At 34.8% G+C, this 26,133-nt stretch overlaps 1 protein-coding gene across 3 annotated transcripts; it reads right to left on the bottom strand.

Moving 5' to 3' along the window:
• Positions 1 to 2,294: 2,294 nt before the first annotated feature.
• On the bottom strand, positions 2,295 to 10,965 carry LOC110098280 (pentatricopeptide repeat-containing protein At5g65560). Of its 3 annotated transcripts, none has more exons than XM_028693035.1 (4): positions 7,910 to 10,965; positions 7,399 to 7,820; positions 6,819 to 7,020; positions 2,295 to 2,712 (listed from the first exon to the last, which is right to left on the bottom strand). In XM_028693035.1, exon 1 carries the CDS (start codon positions 10,834 to 10,836, stop codon positions 8,215 to 8,217), a length of 2,622 nt encoding a protein of 873 aa, XP_028548868.1. In that variant the 5' UTR covers positions 10,837 to 10,965; the 3' UTR covers positions 2,295 to 2,712; positions 6,819 to 7,020; positions 7,399 to 7,820; positions 7,910 to 8,214. The 3 variants fall into 3 exon arrangements, with proteins under 3 accessions (XP_028548868.1, XP_020680711.1, XP_028548869.1); XM_020825052.2 differs by having other exon boundaries at positions 6,825 to 7,020; XM_028693036.1 differs by having other exon boundaries at positions 6,825 to 6,948.
• Positions 10,966 to 26,133: the final 15,168 nt, after the last annotated feature.

Genomic DNA, 26,133 nt, shown 5'->3' with positions numbered 1-26,133 from the left:
CATCACAAAGGAAAAGACTCTATTGAAATGATATAACTCCCTAAATAAAAAAACTAAAAAACAATTTATATAAATGTAGGAACGGACTCAGCTATGGTGCTCGACAAGGTTATGTTGCATTGGTATAAAATAAACTAGCACCTCAGTTAGATATTAAAGATCATTTGAGATCTTAAACAATCCTACAGCTAAAGAAAATTGCTAACTTCCCTAATTTGATTCTCCTAATTTTGATTGATAACATATTGACTTTGCAATTAGTTTTCCATCTGAAGCACTAAATCCTCCAAAGATGACTTCCTTTCTTTGATTGATTATTTTGATTAAATTATGGGTGATGAGAACATCCAGGGTTCATTATAGGCTTTTGAGAATTATTCTAAGGTCTTAGAGGGATGGATGGGTTTGTATTCCATTGACTTTTATCATTATTATTACTCCAACTAAAATTAAAATAGTAAAGTTATTAAGAGAAAGAAAGTGCTATTTTCTAGATTGAGAAAGTGCTAGAAGTTGAATTTTTTTAGTTTGCGTCTTCTTCACGATTGTTCATTATTATGGCGAAGGTTTGCCGGTTATTGCAATCCCATGATCAGGGCAAATTATTACGTCCAGTGACCAGATTCGTCCGGACACCAATCAAGACGTGTCACATCACCAAAATGCACCGAGACCCAGTGTATTCGGGTGACGTGACGCGTCTGGATTGGGTGTCTGGACGTCCGGTGACCGGATGTAATAATTCGCCATCGGGGCACATTATTACGTCCGGAGTCCGGATTCATCCGGACACCATGATCGGACCACCTCACCATAACTATCTTTCGATCCATATAAATCATTGTTATGGATCCATAGGAAGAATCCCACCTGAGAATGGAAATGAAAGTCAGAATTTTTACAAGCAGAGGTCATTAGTTATTAAAGATGGTGTTCTTCCAGAGGTTCATCAAAATGTTCCTGATGAAGGTGAAGGCAAGAAAAGTTTATTTCCTCAAGATTTGAAGCATGTGATTGATAGCCAATTTTTTTAAGATCGCCAATTATCTGCTTTGAAGAAGGGCTTAACTGGATTCGTAGCAGGAGCTAATGATTTGGAAGCCTCATCTTCATCAGGTTATAAATTGAAAATTAGTAGATTTATTAATCATGCTATTACTGATGAAAAGCAATGTGAAAGTTAATCTATTTCTATTTCTCACAATGTCTCCTAAGATTGGTTTAAATTCTAAAGAAGAATTTGGTAATGTGCCTAATCATGGAGTGAATGCTTGAGAAAAAAAATCATCATAGTAAAGTTAATCATCTTGAGATAGATACTGATATGACATAAGATGGAAATGTTGTTAAATTAAAGACTCAGAGAGAAATTGCAAATGTTCAAGTATTGAGAAATTCTCTTGTAGTAAAATTTCTTGGGCAAAAAATTCCTTTTTTCTGTGTGTAGCATTGAATTGAGACGACAGTGGGGCAAATTTGGTGGATTCCATCTAATCTCGCTAGGTTTAGATTGGATTTTGTGTTCCTTCCATTCCACTTAAGCTATGGAAGAAGTACTAAGTGATGGCCCTTGATATGTTTGAGGTTGTATAATAGGTATTTATTAATGGACACCACAATTCTCTCTGTTATCTATGAAACGATTATCATCACATGTTTGCATTCGCTTACAATGTTGGGATGAATTAAATGTTAAACAAATTACTTAAAAAGTAGGAGTTCCTTTGTTACTTTATGGTAACATATTTAAATGGGAAAGAAAGAAATTTACAAGAGCTTGTGTGCGAATAAACTTGGATTCTAAGCTATCTAAAGGAATTTGGATTGAAGTTTTAAATGGAAGATTTTTTCAGAAGATTGAGTATGAAAAAATCTCATCTTTTTTGTTTTAAATGTGAGAAGATCAGACACAAAGTTAATATATGCCCTAAAGTTCATAATGTAGTTCAAAATAATTTGGGAAGTAAAATCATTATTGATTCGGAAAAAGGAATTCCTACGAAGATTACTGATAATGCTGTTTCTAAACAAAATAATGATTTTGTCCTTGGATTCATATGAATTTCAAAAAAATTAAACGGGAAATATTTGGTGAAGGATAATTCTAAAAAAAAATTGTTAGTAAAGTCCATGCGAACACTGATCATCTTGATGCTAAGATTAATAATAATGATGTAACAATCGAGGATAAATGTTTGAACTTTAACAAGAATTCTTCAATTACCAAGGAAGACTACTCAGCTGTTAAAGATAAATCTTCAAATTTTACTGATGAAGTGCTTAATGGTCCCAAATTAAATGAAGACCAAATTCAATTTATGCATATGGATGTTACAAAAAAAGCTATTGATTCTATTCAACATGTTAAATCTACAAATGTCCGTTTAGAAATATGTGCTGCTGGAGATGCGAAAAAATTGCTTATAAATTCTGAACCATCATTAGCTTTGTTAAAAGCTAATAAATTTAATCTATTATCACAATTTATCGAGGAAAATGCTACTGAAAATATTGCTGATCTGAATCCTATATCTGAATCTGCTACTGAGTTGAAACCTGAATCTGAAGTTGTTGCTGATCTTATATCTGAAGCTGCTGATCTGATATCTGAAGCTAAAGCTCCTGCTGTTTCTAGAGCTGTTGTTGATCCAAAATCTGATTTGAAGATTTCTCTAGTGTTGGTTCCACAGAAGATGTCATCCAACGAAAACTCTGAACCAAAGATGGATAATTTTAGGAACAAAAGTTTAAATATGTCTGCCATCCAAAATTCTGAACAAAACATAAGTAAAAAAAGTATTCTTATTTGCTGAAAACTAATGATGCTGGTAGTTCTTTGAGTTTGAAACAAAAAAGAACTAAAGAGATAAAATCCTTGGGGCTATAGATGATATCCCTAGAAAAAGAAAAGGTGATGTGGGTGTGAGCCGTGGAGGTGGGGAAATATCTCCTTTGATATCCTAATGTCTTCCTTCGCTTTTTTAAATTGTAGAGGAACCAAAAAAAGAAGGCTTCTCTTTATCATAAAGAAATTGTTAGAGATAATATTGTATTTTTATTTAATTAATTGAAACCAATATATCCATTATTGATAGGAAGGAGGTTAATAGAATTATTGGTGATGATTGAGATTTTTTTCTATCATCCTACTGAAGGTACTTCAAGTAGCATTCTTGTTTTATGGAAATGGGAGGAGGCTATGTTTGATGTTGTAGAATATTCTTCTCAATTTGTTTTTGGTGTTATCCAAATTCCTGATAAGGGTAGATGGAATGTTGCTACTATTTATGGGATCAAAGATTTGCATGTTTGGAGAAGGTTATGGGATAGTCTTGAAAAGCTTTCTTCTAATATCATTCCTTTTATTGTGGGAGGGGATTTTAATTGTATTCTTTTCAAAGAGGATAAGAGAGGTGATAAGAGTTTCATTTTTTCTCACAGCCCTTAGGAGATGAAATCTTTTATGACTAACAATGATTTGCATGATGTAGATTTCATTGGACCAAGATTTATGATGCAATAATAAGGAAGGAACTTCAAGTATTTGGGAAAGATTAGATGAGTGTTTACTTAATTCAGCAGCATTACAGTGCTACATTTGCCATGATTAGACATCTTGCAAGAGTTGCTTCTAATCATAGTCCAATTATTTTCAAGATTAGTGACATTACTCGTCCACAATATAAATTTATTAGATTTGAAGATAATTGTAAATCCTATCCAGCTGCTTGGAACATAGTTCTTTAAGTCTTGGAGAAAATTAGATTTTGGTAATGAAACTGAAATACTTCAAAGGAAGATGAAAATATCATTTAAAGCCCTTTATTATTGGAGCAAAAATAAATTAAAGGATTTGAATACTATCAATGATGATTTAAAAAGGATATTATTGAATTGCAATTGAAGAAAGATCAAATGGTGGACTTAATCCTGAAAATCTTATGCTTCTTCAGATTGATTCAAGTCCATGAATTGAATGTGAAGTTAGCTCGTTTATTTACATGGTGGAGTCAAAGAGCTAAAACAAGATGGATGGAGAAAGGAGGTTCAAATTCAAAAAAAAATTATAATTATGCTTCAACTAAGAGGAATGGTAATTGGATAAAGCAAGAAACAGATGAAAATAAATCTTATATAGAAGATCAAGATGAAATTGAATCAGTTTTTCTGAAATTATTCAAACACAAACGGCAAAACATAATTTGTAATCTTTCAGATTGGCCTCATGTGTATAACGAACAGCTAATTGATGAGGCTAACTTTGGGATGTTGAATGCAGAATTTACTATAGAAGAATTTTCTCAAGCCGTGAATCAATTGGGTAATAACAGGTCGCCTGAACTTGATGGTATAATAGCTTCTTTCCTTAAATTCTATTGGAAAATTGTAAAAGAAGATACTTGGAAAGCTATTGATTGTTTTTTAAAACTGATAAAATATATGCTGATTCGAAGGATACATTAATTGTATAAATTCCCAAAATTAAAAATCCAATTGAGCCTTCCCATTTCAAACCAATAAGTCTTTGTCAAATGATTTACAAGATCGCTGCCAGAATGATTTTGAATAGATTAAAATGGTGTCTTTCTAAGATTATTACTAAAGAACAAGTAGCTTTTATACCTGGAAGATCAATGTCAGATGTTGTCTTTTGGCTAAAGAAATTTTTAACAAGTTTAGATTTTATAAAGCAAAGAAATGTTTAATGGCTGTCAAAATCGATATGGAGCAAGCTTATGATAGTATGACTTGGCCCACTTTATTGAAAACCTTAAGTTAGTTTCGATTTCTGTCTAAGTTTTCAAATCTTATTATGGAATGTATTGAAAATGTTAGATATTTTATTCTTAATAATGGGAAGAACTCTAATTAGATTAAAGCAAAGAGTGGATTAAGATAGGTTGTCCTTTATCACCATACCTTTTCATCATGTGCTCTCAATTACTATCCAATGCTATCCATCAAAAAGGTATGGAAATGGGTATAAAAATTGATCCACAAGCTAAAAAATTACATATTTATTATATGCATATGATGTTCTTTTGTTCTCAATTGCATCTCTAAAAGTAGCTAATTTAATGAAGAAGACCATGACTGATTTCTGCGGTTAGATAGGTCAAAAAGTGAAAGAAAAAAATAAGTCTCAATTTTTTTTTTTGGAAATTCCATTAATGTTAAAAAACAGTCCACTAAAAGCCACATATTTTGAAATCTAAAAGTGAAAGAATTACCATTCTACGTTAACGAAATACCAATAAGAAGAGGAGAATGGTCCGAGAAAGTTTTACTAAGATGCTCCACAAAGGTGTTATTGTTAGAATTAATCCATAGATCATTAAAAAGCATGCGATCTAAACGTTGCCACATATTACCACGATTCCAAGTTAAAGCATTACAAGAAAAATCAATATTAGCAAGATTACAATCCAAAATCATATTATTAAAATCCTTCATAGATTGATAAACGGGATTAGAACCACCAACTCTTTTAGCAAGGTTACTGATAGTATTAAAGTCACCCCCCACAAACCAAAGCATGTTTGATGTAAGCAAGCCCACCCCCTATGTGTTTGGGCTGATTTGGGTTTGATGGGGGGTGGATGGCTGTTGGCAGTTCGGTTTATGTTCCCTGGCTATCCCGGTTCCCTTGGCCTTGGTTGTTCGGGTCCTGTTGTTGTTCCCTGGCTTTCTCGGTTCCCTGGGCTTTGGTTGTTCAGGTCCTGTTGTTATCCCTTGGCTTTCCCGATTCCCTGGCTGTTCGGGTGGGCTTCAACCGAGACTTAAATGCTGCCTTTTCCTATTCTGCTTAGTTGTTTTGGGCGGCTGCCTTAGGTGTCTTTTGGGCTCCTTTTCTCTATTTAAGGGGTTGTTTTGCTAATGTTTAAAGAGTGAAAAAATATGATGATTTTTGGAGCAAAAACCTGAGGGTTTTCTTAGCTTGTGAGCTAGTCTTCTATCCCTTTCTCCTCTTATACTTCGTCTCGTTCTTCTTTCTCTTTCTTCTCGCCATGGTAACCCTTCAATTGTATCTTTCTTCTCAATCTATGAAAAGTTGCAAGGTGTCATTGCATAGTATTTTATTTATGTCCTAAGGAAGTGTTGTCTTGTATGTTAGAAGTGTTGTTGTGTTCTGTTTTATCCTTTTCTATTTGAAGTTGTAAGTGTATTATCCGTTTTATTATAAGTGGTGTTTTGTCATGTTTTATTGTTGTGTTTGTTTAAGTTATTTTGAAAGGAAGCGATTATTTGTATACCTAGTGTTCTCCTACTAGCCTTAGGAATCCTAGGTTGCATCAATGTTAATAATATCATGAAAGGTAGTAAGTTGATTCCACAAATCTTTTCTAATACCACGAGAAGAAGAAGCATAGACAATTAAATTGCATAAATTGAATGTTGCAATGCAGTATTTGAGAAAAATCAGTAATAATATCAATAAAAATAGGATATTTCCAAAAAAAAACCCAAATTTTGTTAGAAATGTTCCCTAAACTATAGTTAAAACCTAAAAAATGAGAGTTGGCATCCAACATAGCAGCAGAAATAAGAGGCTCCAATAAAATTAAAAGCACCACATTATGAATACATCATTAAATTCTTAACCCTAGTTCTAGAAGAAGGGAAATCAATGCCCCTAACATTCCAAATGATGGATTTAATCATAAAAAAGGTTATTTGTTTAAAGTTTGAAATCATGTAGATCTAGGTGAGTGCAAATTAACATCTTTTTGCTTCTTGTTTTTCTTATTTTTCACAAGATTATGCTCAACATATTCCTTAGTAGAATTAATCATTAGAAGTTGAGGCAATCTTACTACCATTACCATTGACATTGTCGCTATTCAGCAACTCTTGTTCTCTTTCCTCCACATTATCATGTAATAGCTCTCCCTCCTCCATATGATGAAGTTCACCCTCTTCCACATCAACCTTTTACAAGTTGATAACCTGATTGAAAGAACAATCCACATTAGAAGCTTTTCCTAGCTCTCCTTCTTCCAAGTTTTGTTCACCTAACTCCTGTTCATGAATTATGGCGTTAGCGTTAACATGATGAGAAACCTCATTTATGTTTAGGACATAATCAAGTTCATGTAAATTCTTGATAGTAGAGGAAGGAGATTGCAAACCTTTTGACTGCAATTTTAATCTTTCAATATTAGAAAAAAAAATGTTTAATTAAAAAATATATATATATATATATATAGCGTAGAAATTTACATGCATGCGGTAAAAGAAAATTTTATAGCTTACGTGCATACCAAATGGAATGAAAATATTAGATTCATCACATTTTTTTAATTATATGTTAGTTGGGTTGTGATTAGGGTTCATTAGTAGCTTGACAAAAAACTAATAAATTAGCAATGAGGTAGAACAAGGAGAAGCAGAAAATACCTAGGGCTGAGTATGGCGAACACCTGCGCAAGGGCGGATAGTTGAAGGAGATCACGGTAGGAATAACTTAAGTTTAACCACTTGAAATAGGAAGGAGATTCAGCCTGGAGGTGGCTCTGGGCTGCTGAGGATGGCGGGGACGTCGGAAATCAGTGGAAGTTAGGCCGACGGTGCTTGGACGGGGGTCGGGACTGTTTGCCAGAACCGATCGGCAGCAGGCTGCTTGGCGGTTGCCATTGTTGGGCAGGAGAAAGGCGAAGCCGAAGGATTGACGGAGCTGCTAACTAGGGAAGCTTTGCTCTAGACAAGTCGCTGGAAAGGAGGAAGGCCGCAGAAGTGATGCGTGGACGTGTAATTTGGACAATATGCTTTCAAAACTCTATCTTGTAACGGAGTAAGCATGTGCGAGAAAACTTTTGTAACTGGTAAAAAACAATGTATTATCAAAATAAATTATGTTTAAGCTGTGCTTCCAAACAAGTAAAAATTTACGAATTTCAACGTATACAACCTGAAAACTGAGAAAATAAAACGAATCAAATGAGAACTTAGTGACATGCCTCAGCTATTTAGATAGATGCATTCTGAGTTTAGCAGAGTCCATCCAATTTCAAGTTTGCATCAAAGGGTCAGCCTGTTTCACATGATTCTTGTCACTGTGCACCTGATATTATAACTCACCATAACAAAGCAAGCTAAATGCAAAAAAACCTCATCTCTCCGATTCCTCCAGTTTTATTCTTTATTGAAACGTTCCACACAAAATAATTACCATGAAATGGTGCCCATGATTACATGGCCCTCCTTAAATTGACTTCATAGAACTTGCCGTAAATCAGGACATTCCCTTATCAGCAAAGAAATTGTTTGAGGACTGATGCTGCAGTGTCTTTCAACCATTACGGATAGAATTTCAGAGCACATCTTATGATGACCTGCTTTCAAAAGGCCATCTATAAGAATTTTCCATATAATTTCATCGTGATTATACTCCCTTTCAAGCAAGTCTAAGAATGCTAACTTTGCACTATCAAAATGCCCTTCATTACATAGTTCAGAAAGAAGATCCTGGTATAATTTCAGATCTGGTAGATAACCATTATTAAACATGGAATTGACTAATTGCAATGCCATCTCATGCATTTTTAAACGAACGCAACAGTTGATAATAGATGTGTACGCCATATGATTTGGTGACAATCCAATTTCAAACATTTGCAGGAACAACAGGCGTGCCTCTTCAAACCGGTTAAATCCACACAATGCAGAAATGAGGGTAGCGTAGGTAGTAGTGCAAGGTTCACAACCACTTCTAATCATTTGCTTCAAAAGCTCCTGTATGTTATCCATCTGTACTAATTTCCATATGTGCGACGGATCAACAGATTCACTCACAGGGCTACACCTTCTAAGAAGACAGTTAAGTAAAATAGCATAAGTCACATGATCAGGCTCGCATGCCGCATCGATCATGTGCTTGAGAGCAGCAAAAGAATGGTCCAACAAACCCAGTCTTCCATATCCACCAATCAAAGTATTAAAAGTAAGCAAATCAGGTCTCACTTCCTTCTTTTTCATTTCTGCCATCACATGTTCTACATCTTCTAGCCTACCTTCATTGAAATAAGAACCAATTATTATTGTATATGTATATATATCCCAGCTATATCCTAAACAAATCATTTGCCCTAAGGTTGACATGGCAAGATTTGCTTCTCCTTCCTTGAACATTTCATTAATGAGAATGTTGTAAGTGCTGTTATCGGGTTCTACTCCCTTCTCTGACATTTGACCAAGTAATAGCATAGATTCTTTCAATTTCCCCTCCTTGCACAAGCCTTCAATCAAAGAATTGTACGTATAAGTGTCAGGAAAGAAGCCATCTGAAACCATCCTTTCAAAGATTTCATAAGCTTTTTCCATCCGTCCTGCCTCACATTGCCCATGTATGAGAGAATTGTAGATTGCATTGCTTGGCCTTACACCCATCTGGTTAAGGGAGGAAAAAAAAGCATAGGCCTCCTCTGTCCTACCACATTTGCAGAGTGCATCAACCAATGCACCATATGACTGTTGATCAGGGATGACACCATTATCATTCATTAAAGAGAGCAACCTAAAACCACTATCAATATCACCATGCTTGCAGTGGCCATAAATCAACAGATTGTATGTGACAACATTAGGAGACAACCCCCTGTCAATCATTTTACTCAAGATATTCATTGCTTTGTGCAACTTCCCTTCACCACAAAATCCATGAATTAGCTCATTGCAAGTTCTACTATCAGGATTTTGCTCATTAGCCTCCATTGACCTCACCAGCACAAAAGCATCATCAACTTTTCCTTTCTGGCATAAACCAACAATCAAAGAATTGAAAGTGACAACATTAGGAACCATGCCCTTCTGGCCAATAGAATCAAACATCTTCCTTGCGTCCATCAACCTGTTTTCCATGCAAAGAGCATAAATCAATTGATTGTGCATCCACAAATCAGGCTTATACTGACTAGAATCTAAAACCCCAAGAATCCTCAAGGCATCATTAACTCGGCCTCCTTTACAGTACCCCTTAACAAGAGCATTGTAAGGAATAATGATAGAAGCCAAACCATTATTAGCAAGGTCAGTAAGTATATTCTCCGCTTTCTCATACATACTCATCTTACACAAACCATCAATCAAAGTCGTGTAGGTATAAGCATTTGGGGAGCAGCCATTGTACTCCATTTCTGACAACAATTTTAAGGCTTCCTCCACCTGAAAAGCCTTCAAGAGTCCGTCAATCAGTATAGTATAAGAGTGTACATCCCTTTTGCAAGACTTGCGCAACATTGTCTCAGAAACCATGCCAGCTCTATCGATATCATTTCTTCTACAATATCCCAGCATCAATGAGTTGTATGTGAAGGTATCAAGATCAAATCCCGCCCGTACCAGATGGCCAAGGTAGATCATCGCATTAGATATGTCGCCAAGCTTGCAGGATGAGTTAATCATGGTGTTGTAGGTAAAGAGGTTGGGTAAGATGCCGGCGAGGAGCATTTGGCAATAGACGGTCTTCATCTCAGTAACCATGCCGAATTTTTCCAGTTTGAGCAGGAGAGTGTTGTAGCATCTAAGGCTTGGGCAAGAACTGCGTCCACTGTTGGCGGAGACCATGATAGCATCGAGGGCGAGGCGGGTGTCGGCCGCGGAGACGCAGGATTGGAGCATGGAGAGGCGAAGGCGGTCAGCAGAGCCGCGTGGCGGTGGTGAAGCAGCTAAGGATGCAGAGGTGGAAATGGTGGGGCTGGCCGAGGGAGATGGATCATGGTTTAGGGCAGCAGTTACGGCAACGGTAGAAACTGATGGCGTCGAATAAGCGTGAGGAAAAAATATAGTTAGGGAATCAGGTTTAGCCGGTGAAAATATGCTCGTGCATCTTCTTCTCATCTTGCGGCTATGACCTGTTGAGGGTTTTGCAATCACGAATTGAGAGAGAGAGAGAGATCCGGCGAGGCGGAGGCAGTCGATGTAACCTTAAGTTGCAAACGGGTCTGATCCAAGTTATTTTGTGCGAAGCGTTCAATAGATCCAAGTTATTTCTCAAATTCATCTGTTCCATATAAATATTGGCATGATGCGGCCTTAACCGCGACTTATCTTATAAATAGGAGGCCTTCTCCCACCACCAATAAAATTTCACCGTATGAAATTCTCCACAATCAAAACCCTGACTATGCGCATCTTCGCACATTTGGATGTGAATGCTTCCCATTAATCCCCAACCATCTTCGTCACAAACTCCAACCCAAGGCCAACACATGTGTTTTCCTTGGCTACTCGGACATCTACAAAGGATATAAATGCCTTAATCTTACCACAAACAAGGTCCAAATATCACGTCACACCACCTTCAACGAGCACTCTTTTCCCTTTGCTAAAACTAATCCTCCTCATATTACCTCTTTGGCATATTGCTCTACTTTCCCATTAACTCATGTTTCTACTATTCCTAAGTCTCAAAATTCTTGCCAGCACAATACTCAATCCACTGTCTTACGGCCTAATCCCACTATCACGGACCAATCCCTGGGTTCCTCCTTTATTAGTCCTCCACAACCTGAACTGAAACTCAGTTTTGATCTTCTACCACTCCCGTCTCATGTCCCTTGTCATCCGATGATAACTCGAACTCAAATAGGTTCACTTAAACCTTGTCAACGTCTTAATCTTCTTCACGAACATGCCAATTCTTCTATTGACCATGATTCTACTTCATTTATCGAGGCCAACAAACACTTCGAATGGCAACAAGCCATGGCGCACAAATTTTTCACGTTACAAAAACATGGTACGTGCCAGCTTGTATCTCCACCTAATGCTCAAATTCTAGGTTACAAATGGACATATCGTACGAATCATCATGCAAACGGGTTGGTGGCAACACACAAAGCTCGTCTTGTAGTAATGGGCAACCATTAGGAGTATGGAATCGACTACAATGAAACATTCAGTCCGGTGGCCAAGCTCCCTACTATTCGTATTCTATTGACGGTAGCACTTCACCACAACTGGCCGGTGCAATAATTGGATGTTGCAAATGCATTTCTTCACGGCAAATTATCTGAAGTGGTTTATATGAATCATTCAAAGGGCTTTGAAGATTCATCCCATCCTGAACATGTTTGTCTTCTCAAGAAAGCCATCTACGATCTCAAACAGGCGCCACGACAATGTTATAACACCTTCACGTCTTATCTTTTATTCATTGTTTTTATTCACAACAAATCGGACCCGTCCTTGCTAATCAAACATCAATCAGACACCAGCATATTTCTCCTAATGTACGTAGATGATATTCTCATCACATGCAACAAACCCGTTGCCATATCTGGTTTATTAAAACAGCTAAACATCACATTTACTATGAAAAATCTTGGAGTTGTTCATTCATTTCTTGGCATTCATATCACTCATCAAAATGACAGCTACTTTCTATCACAAAAATCATATGCCAATTCCATTTTACATCAAGCATATATGGCTAACTGTAAACCACTTTCGAATCCCACATTCACAAAACCCCCAACTTACTTTCCTGAAGACAAAATTCTTGCGGATCCTGCACTATATAGGCGATTACCTGGATCTCTACAGTACCTTACTCTAACACGTCATGATATTGCCTATGCTATAAATTTAATATCTCAAAACATGCATAATCCATTGTCTCAACATATACATATGCTTAAACGTTTGTTAAGATATATACAGGGTACTCTCTCTTTCGATATACCCATTACGAAAAGTAATCTTACTCTTCAATCATTTTTTGATGCTGATTGGGCAGGAGATCCTATATTTCGGAAATCTACTTCGGGTTATTGTTCTTTTTTAGGTACTACTCTAATATCCTGGATGGTGAAAAAGTAACATATTATAGCAAGATCGTCTACATAGTCGAAATATATAGTGTTGGCTGTGGTAACAGCCGATACTATTTGGCTTCGTCGTATTCTCTCGGACTTCAACATCAACACAGATCTTCCAACATATGTGTTCTGCGATAACACATCAGCCATAGCCTTGCCAAACAATCCAGTCTTTCATGTCTGGACCAAACACATTGAAATAGATCAAAGATTTATCCTGATCATATCACCAACAACGCCATACGACTTCTTCCAATCAGCACAATTGATCAAGTCACTGACATTTTTACCAAGCCGCTATCGACACTGAGATTCCAACGACTTTGAGTGATGAGGACATCAGAGCATGAATCAAAGTCGTGGTCGTCGATCTACGGCCACGATCACATCGATGACTTTTGAGTTATTATATGTATTTGTTTTATTTTGTTATTTTTCTTTTATTATTATGTTGTAATTGTTTTTTCGTCTTTACACCTTACTTAAAGGGAGGTCGTATGTAAGCCCTGAGGGCATTGTGATCTTTTTTTATTTCTTGAGTCCTTGTACTTGGTTATTTATAGCCCTATGTTTTCTTTGAAAAGGAATGAATGATTATTATGATATTTTTTTACTCTTGTGTTTGAGAGCATTTGAGAGTTCTTGGAGAGAACTTTAGAGAGATTCATAGGAGAGGGAGATCGGATCACTCACCAACCTTGGAGACGGCCGGGTTCGTGGTTTCCTCTATTGTTTTTCATCTTTCCCCTCCCACCACCTTTGTTCATCTTCGTTACACCCAATTCCACTTCCAAATTTTGACCCACATCTTCCCCTAACCAGGCTCTACAATTTCATTCCATCCCATCAAGCCGTCAGCCACCATACAACCTCCTTACCACCCCACCAAATCTCACCTCTCCCATCCATCAAGCAATCGACCTCATCTCCTTCCTCCACCCTTTGAAATTCAAATATCTATTTGAATACTTTCCATAAATACTTACTCTTGATTTGGGAAGATCTAATTTCAAAATTCAAACAATTTGAATTTGAAATTTTCTTTCCTAATTTGAGAAAACATTTTGAATATTTTAGGAAAGTTTCTAAATTTAGACATATTTGAATTTCAAATTCACTTGGACTCATTTAAAACTTTTCCTAATTCCTAAACCCAAAACAAGAAACCTTTCATCCCTTCCCTTAATTCCCTCCAAGGCTATTAATGTCGCCGGCCCCCTTATGGATTGGATTAGGAATTCTTTCCTAAAACCCAATTCTCCCCTTTAGAAACAATTCCAAATATCATGCTCCCTCCTTGGCCGAATTTTCTAAAGTCCACAACTTTTAATTTATTTCCAAAACTCAAGTAATTGGTTTAGGAAATAAATCCCCTCCCCATCCCCCTTTGGCTTAGATTAGGAAACTTTTCCTAAGCACTAATCTCTTTTTCTTTAGAAAGATTTCCCAATTTCATGATGTCCAAAGAAATTTTAAAAGCTCAAGTCTTTATTTGCTTTCCTAAAACCTGACATTAGGATTAGGAAATAAATTCCTAATCCCCTCTCTCCAATTTCCACGGCCCCCTTCTTGGGCTTCTTTGGAAAGCTTTACTTATGACCATGACTTCTCTTGGAAAGAGTTCAAATCTTTCCCTGCTGCTGACCGAAATTTCCAAAGCCCTTCTCCTTAATTTTCTTCCACTAAATCTTCTCCAAACTCAAGCCAATGTGGAGCCCTCTTCTTCATAAGACGGCAGCCTGAAATTCAGCCGATTGCCTTGCTTCCTCAGCCCTTGGAAGACCCATAATTGCTATTTTGGGAAGACAGAATTGCTGCCCACTGATTTCTTTCCACCATAGTTGCTGCCTGTTCATTGGAGAAGCTCTCCTTTGTAATTTAGTGCCTTCCCCAACTCAAGGAAGCAAACATATTTTTGGATGGCTGATCCAAAACATTCTACTTGCAAGAGTGGATAAGGACATATGGGATAGGCTTTGTATAACTTATAAGGGGACTAATGAAGTTAACAATCCAGACTTAATATCTTGTTGTATGACTATGAACTATTTCGCATGAAACCCAATGAATTCATTTCTGACATGTACACAAGATTCACACAAATAGTCATCTCTTTACATGCATAGGGGGAACTAACGAATGCAGAAATTGTTAATAAAATACTTTGTTGTTTACCTACTGCTTATGATACTAAAATAACTGTGATTATAGAGTCTAAAGATTTAAATATTTATTCTATTGATAATATTCTTATATCACTAATTGCTTACAAGCAAAGGGGTGAGTCAAAGAAAGATTTATGTATGTGAACCACGAAGGGAAAAGAATATAGCACTGAAAGTGGAGGAGTCGGAGAGTGAACTCTCTCAACCTGAGGATGAAGATGACATCGCACTGATGACTAGACAGTTCAGAAGCTTTCTGAAGATGAAGTAAAAGAGACACCAACAATGGAATTGAGATAAATTTAATAGGGATGTAAAGGTTTCAAATGATGTTATTTGCAATGAGTGTAGGAAACCTGGACATATTAAGTCAGACTGCTCAAAACTCAAAGCCACTCCTAGCAAGGAGAAGGTAGAGGAGAAACCAATGGTGAAAAAGGGCAAGAAGAAATTCCAAAGAGCTTTATGGGCGGACTCAGCTTCAGACTCGTCAGAGACTAATAAGGAAGAGGAAGTCACAAATATGTACTTAATGGCCGATAATCTTGATCTTTCAGATCAAGAAGAGATAGGTGACTTGTCTTATAATAAACTTTTTGAAGTGTCTAAACTCATACATGATGTATATAGAAAGTTAAGAAAAATGCATGTTAGTCTGAACTTGGAATTTTCAGAACTACAAAGAGAACAAGATATCCTTAGGAAAGATCATGCATTAATTGATAACAACCACATGAAATTGTTTGATGAATTTGACAATTTAAATAAGAACCATAAAAATTTTAAATCATCATATGCAGAACTTCAAAAAATAATAATAATAATAAGGATAAATTTGAGAGAAAGATATATCGAATAAATTATACAAATCGAATATTGAAAGACGTGAATTCATTTTATAAACTAAAGATAGAAGCTCTCGAGGATAATAGGATAACACCAAGACTTGAAGATTTCACCAATCCTATTTTGTATCCTAAGTTTATGCAATTCATAAATAGACAGAAGAATTATAGAAGACTAAGAAATCCATTTTCGAGAGTCAAATGTTATAATTATGAATTGATTGGACATATAGCACACACCTGTACATTAAAAAAGAAAACACATTTGGTATGGAAACCTAAGATGCATAAACATAGATATATCATACATGCATCTATTTATAATTTGCAAAAGGTGAACCCAAACTTGTTTGGGTTCTCAGGTCTAATGTTTGATGATTTTGCAGGATCACTCTCACACAAGGCCTCATAAGAGCATATGATACATGGACAACGGTTGCTCAAAGCATATGACTGGAGATACTGCACAATTCATATCGCTGGAAGCCATGAGTGGAGGCAGGGCTACACTTGGATATAATATCACAAGAAAGGTGGTAGGGTCAGGTATGATTGGAAATCTTAAAAAAAATTATAGATAATTTTTTGTTGGTAGAAGGCTTAAAGCATGATCTTCTAAGTATAAGTCAGCTATGTGATAAAGGTTATTGTGTAAAATTTTTTCCTACAAGCTCCATATTAAGCCTGAATGGTATACGGGTAACAATGTGTATATGCTAGATTTGAATTGTATGAATACTCCTACTAATTTTTATTTAAAAACTATTTCAGATGAGTCATGACTTTGACATAGGAGACTTTATCACTCTAGCATGAAAAACCTTAGGAGGATTACCCAAAAGAACTTACAGGTATATCAAAACTGGACTTTACTAAGGACAACCTTTATGATGCATGTCAATTAGGAAAATAGGTGAAGTCATATTTTCAGTCTAATATGGATCTTAGAACTAGTACACCATTAGAGATTTTACATATTGATCTTTTTAAACTAGTTGGAACTGTAGGTCTAGGAGGTAAGGTATACATATTTATGATTGTGGATAATTACTCTAGATTCACATGTTTTAGATTTCTATATCATAAGAGTGAATCATTTGATGAGTTTAGAGATTTTTTGACATGGATTAAAAGGAAACTAGGATGTGAAATTTTAACAATTCAGAGTGATCATGGAGGAGAATTTGAAAATAAAAATTTTGAGTATTTTTGTAAGGAAAAAGGATTTGATAATAATTTTTCTACACCTAGAACCCCTCAACAGAATGAGATAGTCGAAAGGAAAAATAAAATATTAATAAAAGTCGCCCGAGCCATGTTGGCAGAATATTCACTTCATAAATATTTTTGGGCTGAGACAGTTAGCACAGCATATTATGTTCTGAATAGGATGAATGTCATATCAAACTTAAATAAAATATCCTATGAGTTACTAAAAGGAAGAACACCTAATTTGTCACATTTGCATATTTTTGGATGTAAGATGTTCATATATAACAATGGAAAATATGTCTTAGAAAAATTTGATTCAAAATCAGATGAATGAATTTTTATAGGATACTCAAGTATTAGAAAATCTTATAGAGTATTAAATAAAATAACTTTAGTAATTGAGGAGACCGCACATGTTGTATTTAATGAATCTGGAATTTTGGAAGAGCTAATTATTGAAGAGGATGAGATAGAGATAAACTCCCAAAAGATTAAGAAAATAAATTTGGAAGAAAATTTGAAAATAGAAAACTTAGAGCCTAGAGATTTGAGATTTAAAATAAACCACTCAAAGGAAATGATTATAGGTGAACCTACTGAGGGTGTTAGGACTAGACGTGGACTGAATAAAGAAGTCAATGATTCAGCCTTTATTTCAATGATAGAACCCACAAATATTGATCAAGCACTTTCAGATGAATTTTGAATATTGGCAATGCATGATGAATTAAATAAATTTGTAAGAAATGAAGTTTAGAAATGATCAAAGTGTAGTTGGAACTAAATGGGTATTCAATAACAAAATGAATGACTCAGGAGTAGTCATTATAAATAAGGCTAGATTGGTTGCTAAGGGGTATAATCAGATTGAAATGATTAATTTTGAGGAGACTTTTGCCCCTGTAGCAAAATTTGAAACAATTAGGATTTTGTTAGTCTTTATCTGTTTTAGAGGATTTAAATTATACCAAATGGATGTTAAAAGTGCCTTTTTAAATTGGGTAATTTAAGAGTATGTATATGTGGAACAACCTCTAGGTTTTGAAAATTCTAAACATCTAAATAATGTTTTCAAATTAAAAAAGATATTATATGGATTAAAACAGGCACATAGGGCTTGGTATGAGAGGTTGAGCACCTTCCTACTTGAGAGATCTTTTGAAAAAGAAAATGTTGACACAACTCTCTTTTTGAATAAATTGGGAGAGGAAATACTAATTATACAAATTTATATTGATGATATTATCTTTGGATCTACAAATAAAAATATTTATGATGATTTTTTTAAAATAATGAGTAGTGAATTTGAGATGAGTCTAATGAGAGATTTGAGCTATTTTCTAGGCTTTAGCATTAAGCAAATTGAGGATGGTACATTTCTTAGTTAGTCGAAGTATGTTAAGGACATCCTCAAAAAGTATGAAATAGACAATACTAAATCTGTTAATACACCTATGAGTTCCTCAGTTCAGTTGGATAAGGACCCTAAGGGAAAATCTGTAGATAAAAAAAAATTAGAGGGATAATTGGATCTTTGCTTTACTTGACAACTAGCCGACCCGATATCATATTTAGTGTTTGTTTATGTGATAGATTTCAATCATATCCAAAAAATCACATTTGACATCAGTGAAAAGGATTTTAAGGTATTTGTTGGGAACTCAAAACTTAGAAATTTGGTATCCTAAGTTTAGCTATTCATTTAAAATAATTGGATATTCAAATTTAGATTTTGCAGGTTGTAGGGTTGATAGAAAGAGTACTTTTGGAACATGTTAATTTATTAGAAATTCTTTAGTCTCTTGGTTCAGTAGAAAACAAAATTCAATAGCAATATCTACTGCTAAAGCTGAATATATTGCCTTAAGAAGTTGTGTGGCACAAGTACTTAGTTGAAACAACATTTGATTGATTTAGGATTAATAATAGGCATAATTCTCATTTATTGTGATAACACTATTGCCATTTGTATATCTAAAAATTATATTCAACATTCAAGAATTAAATACATAGACATTAGTCATCATTTCATAAGGGATCATGCAACTAAAGAAAAAATTGAACTCAATCATATATCAACAGAAAATCAACTTATAGACATTTTTACTAAACCATTAGCTTTTGATATTTTCAGTACATTAAGAACAAGACTTGGTATGATTGACTTGAATGCTTAATTAAATATTTCTGCAACATTGATATTTTTATTTGTGTGTCTTTATGATTCTCTCTATCAGATGTGCGATGTGATTGTTAGCTGTTATATTTTTATGTTTCATGTCATGTTATGTGATGTTGATATTTATGTTTTATCTTTTTTTTTTTGTAAAGTGATTTGTTAGTTTTTATGTGTTTATGTATTTGTGTCTTTGTATTGATATCATCCATGCACAATATACTATCTTCTATCAATGATATCAATAAAATTTATCTTGTATTGTTTTACTATTTTTTATTTCATTTCAGAAATATGTGTTAGCTATATGATCATCCTTGAAATATTGATCTCACAAGTGCTATATTTAGAATTACAATATAAAATTAATTTCCACTACAGGAAAAATGTCAAATACCGGCGGTTTGCACCGGCTGTTTATGGACCGTCGGTATTACCGGCGGCGTCGCCGGCGGTCTAGCTGTCGGACTCTAACGACGGCCAAACCGGCGTCTTAGCTACGATACACCGCCGGTAATACCGACGGTCCATAAACCGCCGGTAAACCGCCGGACAACAATATAAACCGGGGATTTACCGGCGGTCTAAACCGCCGTTGATAAGTGATTTAATTACCGGCGGTTACCGACGGCCGCCGGCGGTTCTACGATGGACACCCGACGGTTGAAACCGTTGGTAATACCGACGGCTATAACCGCCGTACACCGCCGGTAAAATACCGGCGGTCTAACGGCACCGTCCGGTGGTCTACGAACCAGACGACGCCAGTTTTAAACCGCCGGAAAACTGCCGGTAACGTGACCGGCGGCTTACCGGCGGTTACAATACCGACGGCCTAACCGCCGGCAAACCGACGGTTAAACTTCCGGTGGTTACCAGCGGTATTTGCCGCCGGAAAACCGCCGCAAAAATAAACCGCCGGCAACACGCCGTCGGAAATGGTTTCCTACGCCATTTTTTCCGACGGTTTACAAACTGCCGTTAGACCGCCGGTAACCTTAAAAACCGCCGGTAAATCTAGACTAACCGCCGGAAAAAACCGCCGGTTTTCAGCGTTTTTCCTGTAGTGTTCATTAAAAAATCTATTTTTTAAAAAATTTAAGTTATGATTATAACTTGATCTAGTTAAAGAATATCAATCTTATGTCTCTTATTAGACTAACATTATTTTTATAGTATTATTGCAATTATGATGTTTTCTTATTTTATGTTTCTCTTATCAATATAAATGTTATTATACTTAAATAAATTTGATATTTTAGATTATTAATTTTGGAAAGATCAAGAATATACTTGAAAATTTACAAATATATAAAATATCAAAAGAATGGGCAATGGTTCACAAATTGAAAAAGAGGCACAAAATTAGTCCAAAAATAAAAAGATGCACAAAGTGTGCCACAAAATTTGTAAAGATGCGCAAAGCGCCACAAGTATATGCTTTTTCCTCAATCTTTTAATCTTTAAATTCAAATTAATCTTCTGTGTAATTTTATTTTGTATTGAATTTTGAAATATATATAAATTTTTTATTCATTTACTTTGCAATAATTTTGCTTATTTCATTGTCTAAACTGATTCATGATTTTGATACTTTTTTTTCTATATTATATATATATACTTAAATCATATGAATCTTTCTATTTCTCTAATGACATTTAATTTCTATTTGCAAATATAACTCAATCTGTTTAAAAGATCGATTATCAAAGGCTTTTCATATGACTTCTTACATTTATGGATTAGTTTGGTTTGTCTCTTCTTCTCTTTTTGCTGTTATCAAAAAGTTGGAGAAATATTGTTTGAAGTATTTTTTTAATGTGTTATTCGTAAATATTTTAACGTGTTGTTCGTATTTTATGTTTGTATTTTTTTATAAAAATTTAAAAATTGGGATTAGTTAAACAAATATGCCCCTTATTCTCACATGCTTATTTATTCAGAGGGAGTTTAAAAGAAACTTAGGAATTTGAAAATTATACAAACAATAATTATTTTGCCATCATAAAAAAGAGAGAGTTTGTTGAGAGATTTGCTACTTAGCTTTGCATGCTTCACATTCTTGCAACTTATATGTTTTTATGATTCCAAATATTATTTTGAGTATTACTTTCTCCTAACACATTTTGGAAGAATTATTTTTTGGCTCTTGTGTGTACTAACATTTCAGGAAAATCATACTCCAGATTATTGAAGACTTCAAATCTAAGATATACTTATTATTTTTTATAATTTGTAGTATGTATTTATTTTACTTGAGTTAGAGAGAGAGTGATTGTAATTAAGTAACTCAGCACACACACACCGGGGGAAAACTTTAAAATTCATAATTTTTAATACTGATTATACGGGACGATCAGATCAGTTATACACCTCCAAAAGCAAATGGAATGAACAGAGGGTGAGCAAAAAGATTTTCTAAGTGTTATTTATCCAGAAGAATAGTCTCATTCATACCTAGACGATCTCCTCTGAATTTTTAGTTTGAGCTGTTCGTCTAGATAAGTAGTCCAATTCATCCCTGGACAATCTCCTCTAGATTTATAGTTTGAACTATTCATCCAGACGAATAGTCCAATTTATCCCTGGATGATCTCTTCTGGATTTTCAGTTTAAACTGTTCGTCCATATGAATAGTCCCATTCATCCCTAGATGATATCCTCTGAATTTTCAGTTTGAACTGTTTGTCCAAATGAATAGTCCCATTCGTCCCTGGACGATCTACTCTGGATTTTCAGTTTGAACTGTTCGTCCAAATGAATAGTATCATTCGTCCCTGGACGATCTCCTCTGGATTTTCAGTTTGAACTGTTCATCAAGACGAATAGTCATATTCGTCCCTGGACGATCTCCTCTAGATTTTTAGTTTATTATGTTCGTCCAGACGAATCAACACCTTCGTCCCTGGACGATGTTCTCTGTTCTTTGAACTTGTGATTTGTCTTATTTTTTTATCCCAACGAACATTTGAAATAACTGTTCGTACCGGACGAACTATGTTCGTACGGGACGATGATCAGGTATGAAGGAATTTTATACCAATGCACATTGAGTTCATACGCTACAATTTTTACAATGTTCGTACATACGAAATTCGATCATACGCGACGATCGAGTATGTACTGAATTGAAATTTTGCAGTTTTTGGACAGTTTTTCATGTCTTTTTTATAAAAGGTCCACTTAAAACTATCTTGATATCTTTTTATTTAATGGTCTTCGTGCAAACTGAAGGGAGATTGATGGAGAGAGTATGAGAAAGTGTTTAAAGAAGAATTTTTACTACTGGAGCGTGAATGATTCACTTGGTACTCAAAGGTAAGAATCTTCAATTATGAATTGTGATTACTTCACTCTTTTCTCTTATCCTTCAGATTTCTCGTGAGAATATCTTTTCAAGGAAATTTAGTTCTCTGTCGACACTCAAGGAGTGTGAACAACGGGAGGGTTCTCTGCCTACACTTGGAGAAGTGTGAAAGGATGAAGGTTCTCTGCCTATACTTGGAGAAGTGTGAAAGGACGAAGATTCTCTATCTACACTTAGAGACTGTGAACAGCGAAGGGTTCTTTGCCTACACTTGAAAAAGTGTGAAAGGATGAAGGTTCTCTGCCTACACTTCGAGAAGTGTGAAAGGACAAAGGTTCTCTGCCTACACTTGGAGAGTGTAAAAGGACGATGGTTCTCTGTCGCACCGGGTAGTGGTGGAAGAGAGTTTTTGTGAAGACTTATCTGCCTTATTGTGGGGGCAAAATGATAGACACTAAGCGGTAATAGTGCAATATCTGAAGTTGGAGACCTGTAGGGAGTGGATGTAGGTCGTGTTTAACCGAACCACTATAAACCTTGGGTCTTTTATTTTCCACTACTTTTTACTTTACTGTTTCTATTGATTTGTGGTTGAAAAATCTTTTTCAAAATTTAACTATAAATTTTTTATCGATTTTAAAAATAAAGAGGAAATTTCTAAATTACAAATTCACCCTCCTTATTGGTTAGCCGCTGGGACATAAGCTTAAACTAACAACCTAATTCATAACTAACAGAGTTTCAACAATAGTTTCTAAAACAATATTACAAAAATGTACATTAGTTGATCCATATAATATATCATCCACGTATGTTTAAACAATGAGAAAATCATCTCTTACTTTCCTAAGAAATATGGTGGTATATATAGTACCCTTAATAAATAATCTATCTAGGAGAAATATACTAAGCCTTTTATACCACACCCTAGCTGCTTACTTTAACCCATATAAAGAATATTTAATTTAGACACATGATTGGAAAATATTGAATTTTTAAATTTGTGGGGTTATTCTACATAAACATCTTCGTTGATAATCCTATTTAAGAAATAATTTTTACATCCATCTAGTATAACTTGATGCCTCTAAAATAAGCAAAAGTTAATATTATTATGATGGATTCTAATCTAGCAACAAGGGAAAAATGTCTCCTTAAAATTAATTCCTTTAATTTGATTATACCCCTTAGCTAATAACAAAGCTTTATTCCTAACCACTACTCTACAATCATTCATCTTATTTTTGAAAACCGACTTAGTATCTACTATACTATGTTCATTAGGTCTGATAACAAACAACGAAACATCATTCTTAGTAAATTGGTTAAAAAAAATTTTGCATAGCTAGGATCCAAAATTTATTACATAAGGTCTGGTCTATACTTGTGGGTTCTACCATAGAGATAAATACAAAATATCTAACCTCCTTCCTAAGTCCAGCCCCAATTTTAACACGTACTATAATATCAAACTTTCCTAGAAGAGATTTTCTATAGGTAAAGATGAAGCATTTACACCTAATGACAAGAATATGTAAAAAATCGGATGTCCTACCCTTAAGAAACTCATAAGATGTCTTATTTAATTTTGATATAATATTCACCCTTTTCAAAATATAACAAGTAGTATTCATTACTTCTACCCAAAAATATCTAAGGAGAAAATATTAAGTTAACATTGCCTTAGCAGCTTCCACCAATATTCAATTCTTTCTTACAATTATCTCATTCTACTGAGGGATTCTTGGGGTAGAGAAATTATATTCAATTCCAAACTCTTTATAGAAAGATTCAAATTTATCATTTTTAAATTCTCCACCATGATCAAATATAGATTATGGAAATTATAAGCCCTAGCTTCCTCTGCATCCAAGTGGAGAATAATCTAAATTCCTCAAATGACTCACTTTTACGACCTAAAAGTCTAACCCAAGTGAATCTAGAGTAAGCATGAATAATCACATATCCATAAGTTTTCCCACTTATGTTGGCTATATTAACTGGACCAAATAAATCCATATATAATATTTTTGTGGTTTAGTGGTGGTTATGTCCTTAATGGAGTGAAAAGATGACTTAAATTATTTTCCTTATTATCGAGCAATATAGAAGCGGTCTTCAGAAAAGTCTAACTTCCATGATTCATCAATAACAATTTTAAAATAAAGAGTATTTGAATTATCAATATAAAATTGATCAAGCATGCATATATTATTTACTTTTTTTTTCCTCTAAAAATAATTTTCAATTCAAACTAATCAAGTATTTAATATATAGACATTTAATGTTAAAGCCCTTATCATAGAACTATCTAATACTAAGCAAATTATGTTTTAATATGTAACAACTCAAACTTTTAACTATTGAAATATTATCCACTTTGGCCTAAGGGCTTTACAGTTTTGTCATGTTAATGTAACTTTCTTATAGGTCATCCATCCCAAAATTAATCTTGGATGAGCATGCTTAAATGTAAAGTTTCTTAAATGAAATTTTGAGTATTACACAAAAAGTGCCTTGATATTTATAAGTTTAGCTACTTTTACTTAAGGGGTTTCACAATCTCTCCCACTTAAGTAACTGACATCATTATTAGCATATTTATCCTAAAATCATCCACATGGTGGATAAGATTCTAGAGATGACCCCTACAAGTTCAAGTGGTGGTTCTTGTTATATAGAACTTTGTCCTATACAAGGATCAAGAGGAGTTTCCCATGGCGTATCACTTTATCTTGTATGACACTTAGTTCCCATCTTCTGGCTGATGTAATGCTTTGATACTTATTTTAATACCCAAACTTTTAAATATCGAGATATTATCCTCTTTGGCCTAAGGTCCTCACAATTTTATTCTATTGGTGTAACTCCTTAGTAGGCCACCCACTCCAAAATTACTTTAGGATAAGCCTGCTTAACTGCAAAGTTTTTAAATGAAAATTTTACCATTACACTAAAAGGCACATTGATATTTAAAAGTTTAGCTTATTTTATTTAAAGGGTTTCACTTATCCAAAAGGCACCTTGATGTTTAAAATATTTTGAATTTCTAATCAAACCTAAGCCCACCACTTTCCTAGTGGTGTTATCACAAAGGGTTACCTTACTTCCTGCCTTGGCCAATGGCAAAATGAATTACTTCATGTCTCAAATCATATATCTTGAACATTCATTGTCGAGGTACCACATGCTCTCACTAGGTCTTTTGTGATAGCATCACTATAAGATCAATCATATGTTAGATTTGAGAACCCAAATGAGTTTAAGTTCTATCTTATAATTTAATAAATGATTCATATACATGTCATGTTGTGATGCAAGTGATTTAGGCCTCCACACAAGATATATTCTATGGTGTATAATGCAAGTACATGTTATATTTCCTACCATGCCACATGAGTAACGCCTAACCCTAGGGAATGGATTTACTAATCTGTGTAGGGAATTGTGCCTCTTCCTATAGATATGAGATGATACATGTTGTGTCCTAGTGGGTGCCTATTAGGCTAATGTAGGTTGAGGCTTTTGTGCTAACACAAGTAGTTATGCATTATATAGTAGGGCAAATACTTTCTTTTTTAAATGTTCATTAGCGCTCTATAGCTTTCAA

The sequence above is a fragment of the Dendrobium catenatum genome, unplaced genomic scaffold (assembly GCF_001605985.2).
Source record: "Dendrobium catenatum unplaced genomic scaffold, ASM160598v2 fragScaff_scaffold_218, whole genome shotgun sequence".
Lineage (NCBI taxonomy): Eukaryota > Viridiplantae > Streptophyta > Magnoliopsida > Asparagales > Orchidaceae > Dendrobium > Dendrobium catenatum.
Note: the sequence above shows the minus strand (reverse complement) of the source record. Positions and strands in the feature narration are given on the sequence as shown.